A 22,895-nucleotide genomic window follows, 5' to 3' on the forward strand; every position below is an offset into this window, starting at 1 on the left:
TTGCGGCCTTGCAGGGAGTTTATGCTAAATGTCGTCACAGCTGCAGGCCCATGGTGCACTTGTGGTGGTGTTTCGACTCGCCGTACACCTCCTGATTTCTGTAACCTGACACATGTAGCAGTGTCTACACGATGCATCAATGCACGAGGATGGAGATGCTGAGATGGCACAGAGCAAGATCGCTGCAGCATTTGAACAAAATGCCGAAAACATGCGTGACTGCTTTGTTTCCTGTTTCAACTTCTTCTTCTCCTGTTTTCAGTTCTGAAATGGTGTCATTTTTCTTCTTGGAGTGTTTAGAAACAGACTGAGAGAGAGTCCAGCTTTTATTGTCCCCTTAGTGCTTTTATTAGTGCTTCTATTTAGACTAAATCCCCCTTTTCTTGTTCTCTTGAGTGTACCGTAGGTTTCTCTTTTTTCTCTTCTGAATTTCACGCTTGAGCATGTTCTGTATAAATAACATTCTTTTACATTTTTGTCAATAATCATTGTATATCCTCCTCTGGTAGCTGCTGAGTCTTTCCCAGTTTTTAAGTTCTTTATTTTCAGACAAGTAGATGATGTCCCTGAGATCTCAGCCTGCTACAGCTTAGAAAGATGCACAGACATTAATGAGATAAGCATGAGTAAAGAAAGAAAGCATGCTGCAAAAACAGAAGACACACCAACAACTGCATGTTGTTGTTTTTTGTGGGATTTCTTTTTTTTTGGACTTTCTATAAATCATGGTTTAATATTTGGGAGCTCAGGACCATTTAAGGTATGAACAAGAATCAAAAATGATTCCAGCTAATAATAAATAGATTAACTTTAAAATCAGCAGTAAGAATAAAATTGTTTAAAATATATCTTAATGAAAAACACGGTCCGTTATTAAATTAATCTTCAAATTCGCCTAACCATGTATTTGGTTTCACACTGAAGTCAAAGGTAAGTTTTAAACATTTAAATTGTATCTTTATTATGTATTTTTGCATCAGTTTCGTATCCTCCGGGTAAAATGAGGCTGGCACAGATCTCGTTTCCTCTCCGCCAGCGCCGCCTCCCTGGGTCACCCCCGTTCGCTCTAAACATAATATTGTGCATAGGATTGTCACTTCCTGAAATGTGTCAACAGGTTGGGCTGTGAAAACTAAAACTGACACCTTTACAGCCGAACACCCAGACGCAGAGCCACGCCAGGTTTAAATTACACAGGAGGGTGAAAACATATCGCAACCGCACAGGGTGCAAACCCACGACCACTTCCTCCTCCTCCTCGTGCACCTCTCGCTGCTACTGCTGCAAAACCCTGCAGAGCTGAGCTGGTTTATTTCACTGTTACCATTCGAGCTGCTACCAGAGCGCCAAGCGATCAAGATGAAACCGGCTCTAGTGTGATTTTTGCTGCTCGGTTGAGTTGTTTTCCAGCTTTTATACACACAAGCAGCACAAAATGGTCTGTGTGGTTGTGTATATATGTAGTACATACACATTACATTTAAAGTAGATGAAACATTTTCAAAAAATGCAATAATTAAAGGTTGAAAATGCAAAGAACACATCCAATAACAAGATGTTTTTATGTGTTAGCTTGAAGAGTGACATGTAAAAAGTTTGTCCTCATTTAAACACTTTTCTTTTTATTTGCATATTTTAAATCCTGTGTAACTTCAGCTAATACTTCAGGGTACAACTATTCCACGTGAGGCTTTCTACTTTTGCAACCCCAGAAAGACATTGACGTGTAGTGTATGTGTGACCATTTCTAGCGATAAATTCATTTGTCAGATTGTAATTCTGATACGCTCACGCTCAGAGCCCGAGCATCATCGTTTTGGGGGACCATCTCCTGGCGCGGGTGGAAAGCTTCCCACAGAGACAGTCATAGTCTGACTGCGTGTGTGTTTCTGTTTCAGCTCTCGCCACAGAGGAGGACTTCCAGATCCGACCTCACACTCTGTACGTTCACTCCTACAAGGCACCGGCCTTCTGCGATGACTGCGGGGAGATGCTGTGGGGGCTCGTCAGACAGGGACTCAAATGTGAAGGTGAGGAAGCGCTCAGGAAGCTTCTAGGCTGCTGACATGTCCATTTCTGCTCAGAGAACCCAGAAATCTTAGTCACGGGTTTTTCTAACACAGTGGCTAGAAGTTTTGTCCAAGGAACTTTACATCCCAGGTATTTTTATTCCGGGACCATTTAGTCCCAGGAATTTCTTTTCAAGGAAGGGGTTAGTCCCACAGCTCTAACTCTCAGAACTTTTCCTCTGATATGCTGTGATGTACTTTGTCCCCTTAGAGTCTTTGACTATTTTTTCTGTGTGCTGTGGCAGAAACTGTCTTCACAAAGACACAATAAACATAAAAAAGCTGTTATTTAAATGCTTAATGGAAGTGGGCGAAAATAAATTTTTTAAGAGTTCAGTCTGCATTTTAGGCTCACCATCTCCCGCCGGAAGGCAAGAGCTCATACACGAGATGGAGGATGTGCGAGGGGTCTGATAGAGCTCTCTGTGCCAGGAAATTTTATTCCCAGAAACGCTTTTCAAGGAAGGGTGGTCGGAACATTTAGTCCCACAAAACATTTTCTAATGGAAGGAAGAGACAGGTGGCCTTACAGACGGAGGAGCTGAATAAAACAAAACAGGCACTGCACCAAGGCTCCCTATAAAATAAACAGGATTATTCTGAACTATGAAACATGCAAAGCCGCTCTAGTAGAGCCAGAGATGAGTTTTTTGGAGATGAATTCACACAAAGAATTGCCCCAAAAATGACCACAAACAAATATATTTGTGCAGTTGCCAAACCCTAAGTAACAGAGAAGCAAATACGTAGTGAAAAGTAGAAATATAGATGCTGTCCAAGTGTTTGAATTCACAGTTCTTGCTTACATTTAAGTCTCATTTTTTCAATTTTCAACAAAAATTTGTTGTTAGCAAAAAATTTCATTGCTGTGCCGGCTGCATGTTCAAAGTGAGTGTTGGACCCTGCCAGGGATCTGGTTTGGTGTTTGATTTGGGGTTTGGTGAAGCGAGCAGTATAAGAGTCAGCACATTAACCCTTTAAAACCGGTCGGAGCGGGCACGCTCTGTTTTGCGCAACTATTTTTAAATCCTGGTAGCACTGCAACCACATAAGCTAGCGCAATAATTTTTTTTGCATATGAAATTGGAGGAGTGTACTTGCATCTTATGCCATCAGCTTGTCCTCGGTCACAGTTTCCTTCCACATATAGCTTTGCAAAAACTGCATAAAAAGCACTTGCAGCAACAAAAACATAATATTCCAGAAACACGCTTTGCCGATCCGATCAGCTGTTCATAACACTTCCTACATTGGAACAGACGTCAGCACGAACTTTTGCATGTCCGCCATGACCTGGCCGAAACCGGAAGTGACGTCATTTTCGCGGAAATGTAGTTTTTTACCATCAGGGCCTCATGAGCCTATACAGGTGTTTTTAAAAGTTATGTTTGACTTTATGACTTTCTGTGTCGTTTCTGGGATGCTTAGGACTCATATTGCACTGCTGGAAATAGTTTATTTTGATGCATATGCTGCTTTTTTTGCAAATTTGCATCATAATATTTATTTTCGTTTTTCCTGCAGTATATAAAAATTGGTGTATTTCAAAAATAAAACTATGAAGACACTCAAAATAAATTTCCTGTGATGGGAAACTATTTTGTGCAACTTTTTTGTATTTACAGTTTTGAGGGATGAGCCTCTTAAATTTCTCTAACTAGAAATATATGTTAAAAAAAAAAAAGATTTTCAATTTTTTTTGTAGTTTATTGCTCTTTTTTGCAATTTATGTAATTACTATGCACTTAATGCAGACATATTATTAAAATTTGGGCTATAATGATTGTATTGATGTATAGCAACTTGAAATGCTCCCATAAATGGCTCCACAACATGTAAAAATATAATATAAGCTCTGGTGGATTTGGTTCTATGGTAGGTCTTAAAGGGTTAAAGTCTGAGGTGGTTCTCTGCCACCACTCTTGGGTTGAGGTACAGTTTTAGCCCCAAGTGAGGGAGTTAGGGGAGGGAGCGAGGTCGTTGTGGCACTGGCAGCAATGTGGGCGCTGTACCGAACTGCTTTTACCCTCACCTGGTCGTGAGCTCTAGTTAGTGACTGAACAAATGATTGGCAAATGACTGCATCCAAAATGAGCTTCTGTGAGTGGGTGGGCTGAGGGGCTCAGTCCTCTGGATGGAGCTCAGAACAGAGCCAGATTACAGATCCAGGACCCACTGGAGAGATGATGGGAACATCTTGGGTTATTCTCCCAGGAGGAACTGGAAAATCTTAAAGAGGAAAACGTGCATCTGGAATATCTTGCTTGGCCTGCTAAGAGCAGTCTAACGATCATGAGCATGAAGTCTCAGATTTAGTCATCAGAAATCATTTTCAGAATGTGTGTGCATTAAAATAGGCTCCTCACTCTTCAAACATTATGATGGGAAGTGATGTCAGTGATTCAACAGGGATGTAATAGAGGTCCTGCAGGCTGCGTGCTATTCCGTCTGAGTGACCGATAACTGGACCTTCAAACCTATAAAACTCGACTGTTTAAACCTCCATCAGAGTTCACACTAATGTCATGTTTGCTTTAACACGTCTCATAAAGTTTTATTTTCCCTGAGGTAACACGTGGTGGCTTCTCGGGTTTCCACCACGTCCACGCTGACCAAATCATCACCTCGAGGAAAAAAAAAGAGGCACACACACATACACACACTCGGATATTCACACACTGGTTTTTAGACCTGATTTTAAAGCTGCAGCGGCTCGTCGACTTCCTGCAGTCATTTTTCAGACAGTCTTGTCTTTAATGTTTTGATCTCGGCGCTCTGTTGTGATGCTGAGCAGAGAGACACCCGAGCAGCTGATGTTTGGCTTCCGCTTGTACGTTTGAAATGGTTAAAAATGAAAAGTTCCCAAACCTGAAGCAACAGAAAAAAAATAGAAAAACAACCTTGATGGAAGAAAATTGTAGCTTTTTTTTCCCCTGCACATTTAAGCTTCTGATGTTGTAAACAGCTTTCTGAACCACATCCTGGACTCAATAAATTCTGTGTTTTTAAACATAATTTGGCTATGAGAAGATTGTTGGGCATAAATGAACCTTGAAGAGTAAATTAATACTTTGACACATTTTAATGCATTTATCTGATAAATAATAGGCCTTACTTTGGCCTTACTCATACAGACAGATTTTTCTGTGCTCCAGTTGTGAGCAGGCATCTAAATTCAATACAGCTTGTTGACCAGACGTGCTATAAACTTGGTACTCTGTGCTGTCGTCGCATGACCCTACACTGGTTAATTTGAGGGATGAAATTTTCTTCACTGAACCGTATCCATATTTCATATAAGCCAATGATGTTGAGTAACCTGGTTTTGCATAGAAAATGGACAGAAAGGACTTAAAAGCCCGGCCCTGTTTGAAGGGTTTAAATTTCCTTGGTAAGAAAAATAAAAGGTTCATGCTCTGCTTTGGCCCTGCCGTGTTTTATCAAGAATCTGCATTCCTGAGGTTTAGTCTCGGCACATTTTAGCCACAAAAGGTACAAAATGACCCTCCTGCAGCACAAGACCAGATATATATACTCAATTCAATAATAATTTTATTTACAGAGCGCCAAATCACAATAACAGTCGCCTCAAGCGCTTTATATTGTAAGGCAGACCCTACAATAATACATACAGAGAAAACCCAACAATCATACGACTCTCTATGAGCAAGCACTTTGGCAACAGTGGGAAGGAAAAACTCCCTTTTAACAGGAAGCAACCTCCAGCAGGACCAGGCTCAGGGAGGGGCGGCCATCCGCCGCGACTGGTTGGGGAGAGAGAAGGAAGACAGGATAAAAAAACATGTTGTGGAAGAGAGCCAGAGATTCAAAGCAGCTGAACATGGAAGCAAAGCTGCTGATTCACAGGTTTATCTGCGTTTCTACTGTCATCTGTGGTTGTGAAACCAAAAGAATGAAATCATAGATATGAATGATAGATATGATCTTTCTCGATTGTTGTTGGGGCTCTGGCTTAGAGAGAGGGTGAGACTAGGATGCCTCCCGGGGAGGACCTTGGTCTCATCCTGGAAGAGCTGGAGGTACTGGGGGTGTCTCCCAAAGGCCATGGGTCGGACTTGGTTCCTTTATTAACTTCGGGATCAGAACTTCAGTTGAACTGTGAATCTTAACGATGATTCCTCTCCTGTGCAGGATGTGGACAGAACTACCACAAGCGGTGTGCGTTCAAGATCCCCAACAACTGCAGCGGCGTGAGGAAGAGGCGACTGTCAAATGTCTCCCTGCCAGGCGCCACCTTGTCTGTCGCTCGTCCACCTTCCACTGACTTCAGCCCGGCACTGCAGGAGGAGGTGGGTCTGCTGCGCTCGCATGAAATCACTCATTAGTCGTATTCATTTTAGTTGGTTTTTTTTTGAATGAGTTAAAATGTATGCACAGACTTCCCTTGCAGTTGTGCAGCCCCAGTACACACACACATACACGCACATGCACTTTCTGTCTGATGGCTCGAGGCAAACCACTTGATTTTTCCATCCGGTTCAAGCCAACAAGCAGAAAGAGTCACAGTCAGATTCTCACAGGCTGAGCAAGCACACAGATCAGAGGGGGACCCGAGCACAGTCAGACCCATATGCATATCTGACCTGAGTGGACCCGAGCAGCATGTTGTGCAGTCAGTTAGTCTGATTGATTAACAAGCAGCCAAGCTAGATTTTACAGATCCCAGAAAGAAACTGTTCCTATAAGAGACCCGATGTGTGATCACGCTCGGGCAGCAGATCCTAAAGAAGTCTCGCTTTCTTCATGGACATTTCAGATAATTTGGACTTTGTTAGGAGGTCTAGAGGTCCATGCACATGTGGCGAATCAGTGAAGTGAGAAGGTGGATTATCCAACTGTTCTGTACTAATTCAGGCCCATTGTGTCACATGCTTCCTGCTCCTGCCAGGACAGTGCCCTGCAAGCTGCATGCTGTACAAGGACAGTCATTGTTCTTGTTCTCGTGGATGGAAAAGAGTTTGTCTGTACGCTGCTTTCACGATGAGTGAGCAAATCTGATGTTGATGTTTCAGATCAACCTCTGAAGCTCTGACTACTCCTTTCATTTCCTTTTAGTTAGAACTAAAAAAAAAACATCAATCAAAGACCAAAAACGAGGGAAACTTTCACCTAAAGATCAGCTGCGTAATCCCGCCACAGTCCAAACGCTCGCTCGTTAGGTTAATTGAGTGTTAGTTGGCTTTAGATGTGGGCGTGAGAGTGTCTAGTTGTGTGTCACCGTGTTAGCCTTATGGTGGACTTGTTTCCTTTAAAGTTTCCTAACTCTGATTCATTAGCAGCTCAATCCAGACACATACAGCGGAATGCAGAAAAACTCTACACTAATTCATGTTTTTAGAAGCGTTTGTGTGCTTGTGTGTTATTCTGTCTGTGAACACGACAGCTTGAAAAGTTTTAAATGAATTCTGATAAAACCTAAAATTTGGCTTACATCCACCAAAAGCCAACATAATGGTTTACAAAAATCCTCATAGCTCAGAAACTATGATTCTCACATATATGTCACGTTTGACCTCTGACCTCTCCTTCGAAGTCAGTAGATTGGTATAAAGAGTTAAAGTTTTTTAGACTAACAAGAACATGCTGTTGGCGCGCAAGCTGGGCGAGTTGCTCCAGCAGATTGTGTGTTAGAAGGAGTTTCAGGAGGGCAAACTGCAAACCTCATAAAGTGCATTTACAAAGAACAAAGAAAACTACATTTGATACTTTTCCCTTAAATGTAAATGATGCTGGAGAGTGAGTCACCTCAGCACAAATTTGTGCTTCTTGTTCACATTATGAACACAGAGCACCTTTACTGTGATAATCAGTAGATAAGTCTGCCAGCACCCACGTGAAGCTGTGCATGCATGAGCGCAACAACATAACAGGCTCGCCTGTTTCCAGATTCAGCTGATTGCCTCTTTCAGGATGTTTGTGGTAATTAATAAAATGACTTGCACAAAAATGGAGAAAAAAAAGAAGACGGCATCATTTGTTGTTTATATTTGAAAGTTGAATCCACAGATGGTTCAGACATCTTGGTTCTGTATCGGTACAAAATACTATAAACTGAAGTTTTGCCAGAGGCAGAAGAACTGAGATAAAATCTGAACTCTTGACCTCATCAGTCAGAGGATCTGGAAGGCCTGCTGGGAGAGGAAAGGTCACTGAAACTCAAGCTAAAGCTGTTCTCAATGATCACTTTTGATTCTATGAAAATTAAAAACATTTCTGTCCTGGTGGAAGTCGTCTACTCCAGGATGGCAGTGCCCTACAGATATAAAAGATACTGTAGATAAGGGTAGGGATTATTAAGCACTTCCTTCCTCCAGCGTCTAAGCGTGATGTTTTTTAATGATTAGTTTTTAAATGAAGAACAAATTTAAATACAAACTAAAATGAGTTACTGAAGTGTTATTGGTCAGTTTGCTCTCTGTTTGGAAATCTGAGCATAAACAGAAAAAGAAATCCTATTTCTTCTTCGCATTTTTGTTTCTGTTCTCCACCCCTCTGCAGCGCCCTCTTCTGGGCGCCATGAAGCGCAACTCCCTACTGAGCGGCCGGCCCATCTGGATGGAGAAGATGGTCCTGGGCCGAGTGAAAGTCCCCCACACTTTCTCCGTCCACACCTACACCCGTCCCACCATCTGCCAGTTCTGCAAACGCCTGCTGAAGGGCCTCTTCCGCCAGGGCCTGCAATGCAAAGGTGACGACACACACGCAAAAACACAGACACACACACACAGGAAAGTCTTAGAAAATAGAGAAACCAACAGTCCAAACTCCAAAGATATTCAATCTGCTGTGAAGTCCTAACCTTCCTTCACTTTCTTCTTAATCGCCCTGTGAAGTGTGTGGAGACTCTGCAGTACTCTGTAGGAACCATCGGTTACTCTTCGTCACATGGTTATTCAAGAAGTTTAAAATGTTTAATATGTTTTTTGTATGTTTGCTTTTTAGACTGTAAATTTAACTGCCATAAGAGATGTGCAGCCAAAGTACCTCGAGACTGCCTGGGCGAGGTCGACTTTAACGGAGGTGAGTCGGTTTCACTTTTACCGCTTTAATCATCTGGAACCTTTGATGGGCAAAATTTAATATCTGCAGACAGATTCTGACGCTGTAGGCAAAGGACGGGAGATTTGCTCTTGGACTCTTTTTAGTTTCTTCCTGTTGTTGGATTTTTATTGACCGCTGAGGACACTTTGGTTTCATACAGGTAGAGAAGATCAAGGAGGAAATGCAATCTCAAAGCCGTCAGCTGCCATCTCATGACAGTTTATGCGATTAGGTTCTTCTGACCAGCACAGGGAACAGGAAGTTGGCTAAACCAGATTCCATAAAACAGTCACAGTTGTGCCCAGAGGCTAAAACAAAACCGTTAAATGGACAGTTAAATGGGTTCCCACCCTGGCTACTGTTTATCTGTAACACCATATCTGATTTCCTTTTTTATTATTCATTGGAACATATGCCCTCCATACAACAATAAAAGACAGCAATTTAAATAATAATTAAAATGACTGACTAACACTGAAAAGAAGTCAAAAGAAAATAATAAAAGATTACATAAATAAAATTAGAAAACACAAAACTTTATTTGCTCATTCCCCCTGAGCACTAAAGAGCAGCTTGCAACACAGAATTTCTTGCGCTCAAGGCAGAAAATATTTTAAAAAACCCTCAACTGAGGTTCTCAGAGTTCAAAGTGATGTCAAAAAATTTCTAATTTTGCAGCACTGATGGTACCAAACTCTTAACATTAAGTTAATTTTGATAGAAAAGAAATTTTGCTCCCCGATTACCCTAACAATGATTTTCCTGTGGGTGACCTGCTCTACGAGACAATGAAATGAGTGAAGAGTCTATATAAGAAATAAAGGAGACAGGAATCTCATGTTTGCAGAGCTCAGATTTTACACTGATCACGTCAGAGTATTTTTGATATCCTTTTGGTCCCTTGTAGGCCCCTCACCCCATAACACCATTTTATTTTTTACATTGGATTGAGAAGCGTTTTCATTTCAAGTCTTTGGCATTTTACACCTAACCCCTGCTGGCCATTAGAGGAACTGCAGCTCAGTGAAATCTTGTGCTGGAAGTTTTAAGACCTCATGTTTTTCCTGTTTCTTCAGAGCCAGCCAGTCCCGGTATGGACTCAGAGGCGACGATGGAGGTGGACTGCGATGTGAACAGCGATGGAGGTCACAGCATGGACGAGCAGGACGAGCAGTCCACCGAAGACAAGATCTTCTTCGAGGGTCCCTGCACAGACTGCGAGAAGGATGACGAGACGGTCAGAACGATCAGGTGAAGCAGACGACTGGAACTGGTGACAGGCTTTAAAATAGCATTATAAAAATCTTAATTTATCCTCTAATCTATTGAGCTTCAGTATTGGATGCTTTGCCATAAGTAGAGAGATCATGATATGTGTGATGTGAACAGGTTCAATTTCTCTCGGATATACGGTACAATTTCAAAGTGGCGTCCAGTGTTGGATGGCATGTTTTTATCCCCGTCAGCAATAAACCTCAAGCATGGCTCCACCCTCATGTGGTTTGTAACCGAAATCTACAACAAACGAGTGTGTTCAGTGTTAAGAGAGCATAGAGCTGGCTTTAGAGAACAGAAAAGAAGGAACTCCTCCAAAGACTTGCATACATTTTATTTTTTTATTTGAATCTTTGACATTCTCATTAGTATCGTATTTTTGTGTGGGCTTTTTTTCCTTAAAATGCTTCTTTGCATGTTTTTATTTGGTTTCACGCAGCCCGTCGACCAGCAGCAACATCCCTCTGATGCGTGTGGTCCAGTCCATCAAACACACCAAGAGAAAAAGCTCCACAGTGGTTAAAGAAGGCTGGTTGGTGCACTACACCAACCGTGACAACCTGGTGAGATGAAGCACAAAACACAGACAAACTAAGGTGTCTTTTGAGCTTTTTTAGGCCTTTTGGTGCCTGACATAAACACAGCTGGTCTGTTTGCAGGAACAACAACAAAAGCAGGAAATATCTGAATTCATTTTATAATTAAGTAAAAATATCAATCCAGTCTAATCCTTTGGCTTCGGCTAAAAGCTCTTAGGAGCAGCAAAAAAATTCCAAAAAACAGACACAAACTCTAAAAGCTAAAACATTTATAGGCAATATTCACACACAAGACATATGAAACACAATGCAAATATGAAATGTTGTACATTACACTGTAAGCACTAATTGGCTAATGTGAATAGCATTTTTCAATAATGTGCTTCGCTGTAGGAGTTAAATGAGGTGTGTAAACTGGACGACACAGGGAAAAAGGCAAAGCTGTCACTAATCCCAGTGTTGTATTTAGAAAATGTAATAAAAGTGATGTTAATCTGCACCGAAATTTCAAACGTTCTTCCTTTTTTATTTGCTCTACCTCACTGCCAAATTTCAAAAAATTCAGCTTGGTAGTTTTTGGAGATGAACAAACACAGGGCACTGATAACCTACGTCAGCTTTAGCACTGCAGTCTGGAAGTTTGAGGTGCTTCCTCAAGTCAGTGCAGAAATTATTAAATCCATTTTAATCACTGAGCTTTGGTTTTTGGTATATATCCACACAATCTGGAAACATGTTCTACATGCAAATGCTCTACTAGAAATTAACAAGCAGTTAAGTGAATCATGTGAACACATCTATTGTCATCCAGGAATTAAATATTGGCCAATAAAAAGACTCTGTACTACATATAGTACTGTTTGAAAAGGTTTCATGTACTTCAGATACTTCCATTTTATATCCATCACTCAAAACCTCAAAGGAAAGTCTTGTTTACTGGAAACTAAAAGAGATTTAAAGATTTTTATTTTCTCTCTGGACTCAGATTCAAAGCATTCTCCCTAATGACATGTTTTATCTTTGCAGAGGAAGAGACATTACTGGAGGCTGGACAGCAAGAGTCTGACTCTGTTTCAGAATGAAAGTGGAGCCAAGTATTACAAGGTAGGAGACCCGTTGAGCCCCGGATCTAGTTTCAGCTGCTCGGCCAAACAAAGCAGCGACGTGAAGAGAAGAGCTGGAGGGAGTCGGGTTCATACCGTAACACAGCATGAACTTCATACGACATTAACACACATCACTGTCTGCTTGTCCACTGTAATTGTTCCAAGAGCAGGTTGTCTATCATTGGTTGAAAGCTGAAAGCTCTGTGTTGATAATGTAACTTAATATATTTGAAGAAAGATGGCAAAGAAACACTAAAAGTATCTGTTGTACCAACACTGACATTGAATAATGCGCCTGGCATTGTAAATGCGCCATTTACTGGCCATTTCAGTAAATGGCCTGTATTTGTATAGCGCTTTACTAGTCCCTAAGGACCCCAAAGCGCTTTACACATTCAGTCATCCACACATTCACACATGGGTGATAGCAAGCTACATTGTTCAGAGCCACCCTGGGGCGCACTGACAGAGGCGAGGCTGCTGGACACTGGCGCCACCGGGCCCTCTGACCACCACCAGTAGGCAACGGGTGAAGTGTCTTGCCCAAGGACACAACGACGAGACTGTCCAAGCTGGGACTCGAACCGGCAACCTTCCGATTACAAGGCGACTTCCGAACTCTTGAGCCACGATCGCCCATTATGATTGTAACAAGAACTGGGTGCATACGTTTGAATTTATTTTAGACTTTCTTTAATCCAAGGACAAACATATACATTCACTCACTCAAATATTTTTAAGAAGTGGTGCTGACGTTTCTACAATGTCTTAAGTTCACGTTGCTAAGGCCTGTTAACTGCTGGTGATCACAATTGGCTTCAACTGGTAGTTCCTCTTTGCCAGCATACAAGGATTTGTTTGACACCACTCATTGGACTGACCCATACTCAAAACCATGGAGAAGTCCAAAGAACTCAATGAAGATCTAAAAAGGTCATCCAAGATTCAAGATCACTGTTCAAAAAATTGTTGTTTGGATATGTCACCACTTTGGTGAGGTCTGGAAGACAAACCCAAACTGTCACCCTCAGATGATGGACAGCCCAGGAACCACCAAGGTTGAAGCCTGCCATGAACTGTCCACAGTGAAGTGAGTTTTACGTCACTAGACTGAGTGGTTGCTGACCAAGAAAGAAGCCCCCCTCTCCAAAATCAGCACCGTCAAGCTTGACTAAAATTTCCATCTGCCCACATGAACACGCCAAATAACTGCTTAAGAAAACCTTTATGATTTATACAAGATAAAGAGCCACAGTGATAAGAGGTGTTTGAGAAGTAAAGGTGAGGTTTTCAAACCTACTGTAAAGCATGGCGGTGGTAACATCATATTCTGGGCCAAAGTAGATGAAATAATAAACAAAAAATACTTCAAATCCACAGATACATGCTTGAAACTTGGATACAATTAGCTGTTCAAACAGAACAGGCTAAATTTAAGCTTCTGGAATGGGCTTCGCAAATCCTTGACCTCAACCCCATTAAAGATTTGTGGGCTACGCTTTAAAGCCATGTCCATGCCAGGAAACCAACCAGTTTGAATGAACTCTACCAATTCTCCAAATAAAAGGTGTCAGATATTTATATTGAACCAGAAGCTTGTTGCTACCAACTCTGGTCAACTTGCTAAATATTGGGTGTGATGTTTATATCTGAGCCCATATGTAGACTTTTGACCATGTGTGAATGAGAGAAAATCCAAAATAAATTCAAGCTCATAATTCTTGTTTTTAAAGTCATTAAAGATGCATGCTGCGCAGTCATTTAACTGGAAAAGCAACAGTTCAAAGACGTCACTAAAAGACCCAAATTACCACGACATCTATGCTCATGACGAGTGCCTGTAAACTTCAGCAGCAGTGTGCTCACCGATGTGTTTTTAATGACAGTGCAGATCTGTGGCTTTTATTTATTTTTTTTAATCCAATTTTGAACTTCCAAGTTGGACTAAATAATTTCCTTGAAAACTGTGATCACTGAATTCAGCTGCAGCTCCATCACTTCCCTCTCTCATACCTCACGTCCTTTTATCTCGCGCCTGCCGCCGACCTGTTGACCTTTAGCACAAAGCGCAGCAGAAATCCTCCTTTGAAGAGAAAGCCAGGGAGGAGGTATGGAGCACAAGGCCGGGGGGGTGGGGGATCTGTGGTGGTTTTTGGAGATGTCGGGTCGCTTCCCTGCCGCCTCTTTGGCTCACTGCCGCGCTGCCAAGTGCCCGAACCTTCTAAGTCACGTCCTGCCTTTTAATCAGAGGATGAAAAGATGGTGATGGGAGGGCGTGGCTCGGGGTGAACTTGGCAAAATGTTCAAATGAGTCCGAGGAGCGTGGAGACACCACTGAGCCAATCGCTCTTTTTGAAATGTTTGATCTGGCATGGTTAAGGGTTTGTGGAGGGGTGCAGGGTTTCTTCACTCTGCCAGAAAAGGAAGGAAGAGAAGTTTTAAACACTGATATTCAAAAAGTGTCTTAGTTTTAGCAAGGAGAGGAGAGGTGCTAGGATGGAGCCCTCTGGATAATTTCAAGACCTCATGGATGGTTCTGACTCTTAAAAAATCAAATCAAATCAGAGAAGATATGTTCTATAAGTGCCGAAATTCAAGTTCAGGCTAAAGGGACCTTTTTAGATTACTTCATCCACAACACCCTGGATCTAAACTTTCTTTTTTATTCCATAGGAGATCCCCCTGTCTGAGATCCTGCAGGTGGAGCCGGCGCAAGACTTTGGCAGACTGCCTCAGGGTAGCAACCCACACTGCTTTGAGATCATCACGGGCAGCATGGTGTACTACGTCGGGGAGGACAACGGTGGCCTCTACCACAACCCAGCTTTGGCAGCATCTGGCGTGGGACGGGATGTAGGGCAGAGTTGGGAGAAAGCCATCCGGCAGGCGCTGATGCCCGTCACGCCCAAGGCTAGCGTCGGCACGGGGCCAGGCCAGGGAAAGGATCACAGTGAGTAACAGACCCTCTTTGGTCCTGTTCTTGGTTTTGCCTGTTCCTTCTGTACCTTCAGCAGGAAATTCAGTTTTGTGTAAAGAAAATGGATGTGACCGCTGTGTCTGAAAAGCCAATGTAGAAGTTAATAGCCAAAACAAACAAACAAAAACCCCCCAAAGAAGTCCAGTCATCTTCTTTTCAAGTTCTCAATACTACCATGAACTGAATGGCTGAAAACCTAAATAAATATAGAAGTGTCATAAACCTGCATTTATTCTAACGGCCAGCAGGGGGCGGTGGGTCTTGCTGTAGTGGAACATTCTCTTTTTCTTTTTTTTTTCAGTATTTATGTTATGTTAGGTCATACTGAAAAAAACAAACTAGGAATAAATTTTGTGAAGTATTGTCCTTTTTAAGGTCAAAAATTGAGATTTAACCATTGACTTATCAGACACAATTCAAAACACCAAGATGGTGACCATGACATTGTTTAGTTTGAGGCTTTTCAAACCAAGATCATGGTGGCTACACCAGTCTTTCTTTTACTCTCTCTATGGTTTACAAGCGTGTAAAAAGACAAAAACTGAGTATTTGAGGAATTTGTCTTGCATTTATTCATGTTACATAAGACCCAACCTCTTGAGGAATGGCAACCAATCAAAAATGTGAACCCAATAAGATGACACTCATATTGGCTTGTTCATTCCAGCTAAATTAAATGACTTGAAAATGAGGAAGCACCGTCAGTTCTCTTCCAAGATTTAATGGTCCATTGGCTCCCCAATGTGATAAAGTCGTTCCGTACAGTCAGAAACAGTCCCAAAGCGTAATGGTTCCACCTCCATGCTTGACTGCGGGAATGTGTTACTGATGGTCTTCTTGGTGCCTTCAGGTCATTAACAAGCGTCTCCTGTATAGTTTTGGGCTCATCCACCAGCTTTCTCATGAGGCAAGCTCTTGTTTGGAGCTAAAGCACGAGGGTGACTGATGGTCATTTTAGATTTCTTTCATTTCCCATTTATCACCTTCTCACTGAGCTTCGTGTTACTCGTCTTGTAGTCTGTACCAATCTTGTTCTTTGACATCTCGTTGCTCTTGTCCGTAGTGGTGGAGAGGCTGGAATGTTTGAAACCGGTTCTTTAGCGAGGTGTGCTTTATACACAACAAGGACAGATCAGGAGTATCTGTAATTGATTAACTAACTCTAATCTGCGTGCCCATTTGGCTCACAGCCAGTCTGTGGAAGCAGACTAGCTGGGTTACAGAGGATCAAATACATACCTCACTCAATGACACAAATCAATTTAACTTTTATGTAATGTGTTCTTTCTGGAGTTTTGGTTGATACTCTGTTTCTCTCTGTTTAAATGAAACTATTGTAAAAATCAGAAACTGTTCATTTGTTTGTAAATGATCAAACTTGCAAATTCAGCAGGAGATAAATTATTTTCCCCATTGTATGTCTACTTATAGACATATTTTTAAACCTGTGGATATTTCCACTGATGGATTGCATCTACTTTTGTTGTACATGTAGTAGTAGTAATTTGAAAAGCGTTGTTATGGTTTGTTCTACCTCTGACGACCTTTCTGCTGCTGCATCACTGAGCTGGTGCACTTCAGTCTCGATACATACAGTCTTTCTATTTTATATTCAGTTTGTATATTTTTAGAAAGATGGAATATCTTTCTAAATTTTATTTTTATGTAATAAAAGGCAGATGTTTGATAATGGAGGCACACCCAGTGAGGTTCATGCACACTATATTAATGCCCATCTTTGCCCTTTGATACAGTAATGGAGTCGCTTCCGAAATCAGATTAGACTTTTTATGCTTTAATGGACGTGCGTTTGTTTTTTTGCCTGCGAAAAGCTTCCAAATATTGTTTTAGGAGGCCACCGTTACACAACACACACAAACACACACACGCGCAGACACACGCCGTCTGCTGGCATTTTAACATGATTGAAGGGATTTCAGAGGATTTTCCGCTTCATCTCAGCTCCGATCCATCTCAGGTTAAACTGTCTCTTTGTCTGAAAATAAGAGTCTTAAGTTTCATCCTTTAAATTAGAGCACCTAAATGCACCTCGTGGAATTAAAGTAAAAGAGCATTAGCTGTTATTGAGCACAGTTGGTCTGTTATAAAAGTGCGGCGCTTCAGGGGACGCAGTCAGCAGTGGCGTTTTCCACTTGTTGAGTAATTAATGCGGAGCTTCAATTTCCTCCTGAAAATGGATGTTTTGTTTTTAAAATAATGGCATCAATAAGTTAATGCACTGGTGATGTAACACCACTTTTTTTTTATTACCTCATAGACACACAGACTGCCACTAGACCTTTAAAGTCATGTATAACCGAGGGAAATCCACCCCCACGCAAAAGGAAAAAAAGAAAAGAAATTACACTGCTCTGATGCAGATGCATTAGTGTCAATAAAGTTATATAAATGGAAGCGATCAGCAGGCATGCAAACACTGGTGCTGCGTTTACAGGTCGTGTGGTGTTCTGTGGAGATTATTGAAGCATTAAAAGACTTCATGTGATGTTATCCTTTTTATTGTTGTTATTGTACTGTTATGAAATGTTATTCTAGCTGACAAATGATTAGGCGACATACAGTGGGGCAAAAAAGTATTTAGTCAGCCACCGATTGTGCAAGTTCCCCCACTTAAAATGATGACAGAGGTCAGTAATTTGCACCAGAGGTACACTTCAACTGTGAGAGACAGAATGTGAAAAAAAAATCCATGAATTCACATGGTAGGATTTGTAAAGAATTTATTTGTAAATCAGGGTGGAAAATAAGTATTTGGTCACCTCAAACAAGGAAAATCCCTGGCTCTCACAGACCTGTAACGTCTTCTGTAAGAAGCTTTTCTGTCCCCCACTCGTTACCTGTATGAATGGCACCTGTTTGACCTCATCATCTGTATAAAAGACACCTGTCCACAGCCTCAACCAGTCAGACTCCAACTCCGCCATGGCCAAGACCAAAGAGCTTTCGAAGGACACCAGGAAAAGAATTGTAGACCTGCACCAGACTGGGAAGAGTGAATCTACAATAGGCAAGCAGCTTGGTGTGAAAAAATCAACTGTGGGAGCAATCATCAGAAAATGGAAGACATACAAGACCACTGATAATCTCCCTCGATCTGGGGCTCCACGCAAGATCTCATCCCGTGGGGTCAAAATGATCATGAGAACGGTGAGCAAAGATCCCAGAACCACACGGGGGGACCTGGTGAATGACCTGCAGAGAGCTGGGACCAAAGTAACAAAGGTCACCATCAGTAACACACTACAACGGCAGGGAATCAAATCCTGCAGTGCCAGACGTGTTCCGCTGCTGAAGCCAGTGCATGTCCAGGCCCGTCTGAAGTTTGCCAGAGAGCACATGGATGATACAGCAGAGGATTGGGAGAATGTCATGTGGTCAGATGAAACCAAAGTAGAACTTTTTGGTATAAACTCAACTCGTTGTGTTTGGAGGAAGAAGAATACTGAGTTGCATCCCAAGAACACCATACCTACTGTGAAGCATGGGGGTGGAAACATCATGCTATGGGGCTGTTTTTCTGCCAAGGGGACAGGACGACTGATCCGTGTTAAGGACAGAATGAATGGGGCCAAGTATCGTGAGATTTTGAGCCAAAACCTCCTTCCATCAGTGAGAACTTTGAAGATGAAACGAGGCTGGGTCTTCCAACATGACAATGATCCAAAACACACCGCCCGGGCAACAAAGGAGTGGCTCCGTAAGAAGCATTTGAAAGTCCTGGAGTGGCCTAGCCAGTCTCCAGACCTCAACCCCATAGAAAATCTGTGGCGGGAGTTGAAAGTCCGTGTTGCTCGGCGACAGCCCCAAAACATCACTGCTCTTGAGAAGATCTGCATGGAGGAATGGGCCAAAATACCAGCTACTGTGTGTGCAAACCTGGTAAAGACCTATAGTAAACGTTTGACCTCTGTTATTGCCAACAAAGGTTATGTTACAAAGTATTGAGTTGTATTTTTGTTATTGACCAAATACTTATTTTCCACCCTGATTTACGAATAAATTCTTTACAAATCCTACCATGTGAATTCATGGATTTTTTTTTTCACATTCTGTCTCTCACAGTTGAAGTGTACCTCTGGTGCAAATTACTGACCTCTGTCATCATTTTAAGTGGGGGAACTTGCACAATCGGTGGCTGACTAAATACTTTTTTGCCCCACTGTAAACTTGCAGTGGTCGGGGTTTGTCTTTGTTAGGGAACAGCAGTAATCGCACAGATTTAGACAGGAAGAAGAATTTCGTCAATTTAAAAGAGTCAGTATTTACAGAAATAACCGTTTTTTCATATCTGTTCAATCCCTGCGGTCAAAGGTGATCACAGTGTAGGGGCTCTTGGTTATCTACCTGTTTTTTGTTTTGTTTTTTTAAATATTGACTATAGATTCTTGATCGGATGAAGCTCTTGGGAATTTCCACGCCATGGATCCAAAATGTTAACTTGATGTTCTCACTTTTGCCTTGTGACGCTCCATCTTCCTGGAAAATGCAGATTGCCAACAAATTGCTCCTGGATCGCTTTCATTTGGCTCATTTCATGGAAACTCAGCAACCTGAACCCCTCAGAATCAGCTGTTTTTGTGCAATAACTTTAATATATTTGATAAAAACATGCTATTAGTTTATTCTCGGGTGAGTCTCTAAATCTTTTTCTTAGCACCAGTTCAATGTCTGATGTAGAGGAACAGAAACAAGCATTTGCACTTTGTATGTTTGATCTGATACGTCACTGGAGGAAATGTCACAAGGTGTACAGGAGTGCAGTCCTAGGAATGTTTCGGATGCTCAAACTCTCAGGCCTCTAGTGAAAGAATTGCATCCCTGGGTCAAAATTCCTCAGCACTCTTTGCAGATGTGAGCTTCCCACTGCTCGATAAACCTACATCAGCTCTGCATGGTGACCTAAATATCAACAGGCTGCCTATCTACATCAGACTGCAGGTATTGATCGCAGAGGGGTGACCCGATCAAATCCCGGGCAGCGATCCGAAATCGATGTCAGCTCATCAGTTTTCTTTGCACAGAACGCGCCGACGGCTTTCAGTGTCAGCCTGAATTAATGCTCCCATCACATGAAAGGAGGAGACAGGAAACAGAGGCTTTTATTCTTGTGAGATCTGGAAAACGATTTGGAGATTGTTGTCGCAGCTGGAAACGTTGTCAGGGCTCTTTTCATCGTGCAGTGTACAAAGAAATCCGCATGTTTGATCCCAGCTGGAAATCTCCCATCACCTCTGTCTTTGATAAACAAGGAAATGTTGAAAATGACATTTTAATGATTTGGAGGTTGGGGGGAAAAACACGTGTTTGCTGTAAGTGAAGGGGGTTAAATACCTGCAGATTTCACTTTATATATATATATATATATATATATATATATATATATATATATATATATATAAATGTATTTTATTTTGTGTCTTCTCAGAGGAACTGTCTATCAGCATATCAGTGTCCAACTCCCAGATACAAGAAAATGTGGTAAGCCATCACACACAAGCAGATTTATTTTTTCTCTTTATTTCAGATTTGTCCCTTCTTAAAACACAGTTAAGGATGTTCTCACAGTCTGAGGTGCTCTAATCTGTCTTGTTCAGGATATCAGCTCAGTGTATCAGATCTTTGCTGACGAGGTCCTCGGCTCGGGACAGTTTGGGATCGTTTATGGAGGTGAGAGGTTGTGTTAAAATGAGACATATTTTATATGCATTACAGGCAATTACAAACAATCAAAGTGACCTCCTTTCTCATCTTCTGCAGGCAAACACAGAAAGACCGGCAGAGACGTGGCAATCAAAATCATCGACAAAATGCGGTTTCCTACTAAGCAGGAGAGCCAGCTGAGGAACGAGGTGGCCATACTTCAGGTGAGACGTGGCGAGCTTTATTAATTTAATGTGAGATTAAGTTAGAGCTGTACAATCAATCAAATTTTAATCTCACAATCTCGGTTTCCCACGATGAACGCAGTGATCAAACAATATTTAAAATGAGGCTGAAGATGTAAACGAGCATCGTGTTTGAGGAATCTTTTTTTATAGTTTTAAAAAATGGATAACATGTTTACAAAACTATTAATTACTTCATTAGATTGCTCCAGTTGGAATCTGGTTTTCACAGATTGTCTCCTATGTGTGACAGAACCTCCACCATCCGGGAATTGTTAACCTGGAGTGCATGTTTGAGACGCCCGAGCAGGTGTTTGTGGTCATGGAGAAGCTTCACGGCGACATGCTGGAGATGATTTTATCCAGCGAGAAGAGCCGGCTACCCGAACGGCTCACCAAGTTCCTGGTTACACAGGTGAGAATGGGAAAGCTCAGGCGGACGGAGACACTTTTTTGTCTGTTTGCTTAGGCAGGGTTTATGTGGATGTCTGATAGGACTCTGATAGGAGTCATTCTGTTTGTGACTGTTGGGTCTGCAGATCCTGGTAGCCCTGAGGCATCTTCACTTCAAGAACATCGTCCACTGTGATCTGAAGCCTGAGAACGTCCTGCTGGCCTCTGCAGAGCCGTTTCCTCAGGTTAGTACAAATGCACTTTCCCACACTGAGGCAGCTCACCCAGGTGCTGCAATTGGTTGCAACTGGTTGCAACTTGGTTGCTATTGCGCTGGTCCTTGATGTCATTCAGCTGCTTTCCAGGGAACCTTGTCTTTCGGTCTGACAGTACTCCACACCAGTGCACTGCAGACCACAAGAACCAGAAGTTTTCATAGTACCAATCTCACCAAGGGTCCAGAGCAGAACGATAGTCGCCGCCACAGCTACCTTCTGTTTAATTATAAATTAGAAGGACGAGGAACTCACGGAAGAGCCAGTGGATTAATGCCGCATTTTTCCCCCTCTCAACCAGGTGAAGCTCTGCGACTTTGGTTTCGCTCGTATCATCGGGGAGAAGTCGTTCCGCCGCTCAGTGGTCGGCACTCCGGCCTACTTGGCGCCCGAGGTGCTCCGCAGCAAAGGCTACAACCGATCTCTGGACATGTGGTCGGTTGGCGTCATCGTCTACGTCAGTCTGAGCGGGACGTTTCCCTTCAATGAGGACGAGGACATCAATGACCAGATCCAGAATGCCGCCTTCATGTACCCAGCCAACCCCTGGAAGGAGATCTCAGAAGAGGGTAAGGGAACATCTGGACTTGGGTTCATTCATGTTCACATTTGTAACAATTTGTGTGTTTTAACGCCACTTGACTATTCTTCTCCGACAGCCAAAGACCTGATTAATAACCTGCTGCAGGTGAAGATGAGGAAGCGCTACAGCGTGGACAAGTCGCTGAGCCACCCCTGGCTGCAGGTAACCAAACTGCTTTCTTTAGAAGAGTCTTCAGTATCGCATGAGCGTTATTAAAGTAAATAAAGATTTAATGAAAGTAAAACATTTATTCCCCCCTTTAGGAAAAAATGTAATGAGGTCATAGAGCAAGAAGGGCGAAGGCTGGTTTCTCATTAACTGTGTGTAACCACAGGAGTCGCCCCCTGCTGGCCATTAGAATGAAGGCAGATTCACGTTGGCTTCATATTTATGTTTTAGACTTGGAAGCTGTGTCCATCTTTTGTGTACAGTCTGTGATGCAGGACATAAAGTTATTATTTTAACTCTGTTTTTGAATGATCAAATCATACCTTAAATCACTGATTTAAAGGGACAGTTGACCTCTATATCAAATATACAACAATAGATTTTCTCAGGCTTATAGACATGCTTCTTAGCAGATTTCCCTATTATGGTCATGTAACACAGCCAAAGGGCAACCAATCAGAAGAAAGTTGGCTTAATAAGGGGGAGGAGCTATAATGGCTTGTTTCAAATGGAGGATGAACTGGTCCAGTTTAACATAAATA

The 22,895-nt window shown here is 42.1% G+C and overlaps 1 protein-coding gene across 4 annotated transcripts in view; it reads left to right on the plus strand.

Annotated features, from left to right (window-relative positions):
- Positions 1-22,895, plus strand: part of LOC146502112 (serine/threonine-protein kinase D3-like) — a 55,537-nt gene that overhangs the window by 31,820 nt on the left and 822 nt on the right. For all 4 annotated transcript variants that reach the window (XM_085132907.1, XM_085132908.1, XM_085132909.1 and 1 more), the window contains 15 exons: positions 1,899-2,030; positions 6,222-6,379; positions 8,589-8,778; positions 9,033-9,110; positions 10,208-10,382; positions 10,846-10,969; positions 11,972-12,049; positions 14,725-15,001; positions 20,475-20,527; positions 20,644-20,716; positions 20,807-20,913; positions 21,188-21,349; positions 21,474-21,572; positions 21,904-22,171; positions 22,262-22,347. In XM_085132907.1, the coding sequence (XP_084989033.1) occupies positions 1,899-2,030; positions 6,222-6,379; positions 8,589-8,778; positions 9,033-9,110; positions 10,208-10,382; positions 10,846-10,969; positions 11,972-12,049; positions 14,725-15,001; positions 20,475-20,527; positions 20,644-20,716; positions 20,807-20,913; positions 21,188-21,349; positions 21,474-21,572; positions 21,904-22,171; positions 22,262-22,347 (2,060 nt within the window). The remainder of the gene's footprint in view (positions 1-1,898; positions 2,031-6,221; positions 6,380-8,588; positions 8,779-9,032; positions 9,111-10,207; positions 10,383-10,845; positions 10,970-11,971; positions 12,050-14,724; positions 15,002-20,474; positions 20,528-20,643; positions 20,717-20,806; positions 20,914-21,187; positions 21,350-21,473; positions 21,573-21,903; positions 22,172-22,261; positions 22,348-22,895) is intronic.

The sequence above is a fragment of the Neolamprologus multifasciatus genome, chromosome 15 (genome assembly GCF_963576455.1).
Source record: "Neolamprologus multifasciatus chromosome 15, fNeoMul1.2, whole genome shotgun sequence".
Lineage (NCBI taxonomy): Eukaryota > Metazoa > Chordata > Actinopteri > Cichliformes > Cichlidae > Neolamprologus > Neolamprologus multifasciatus.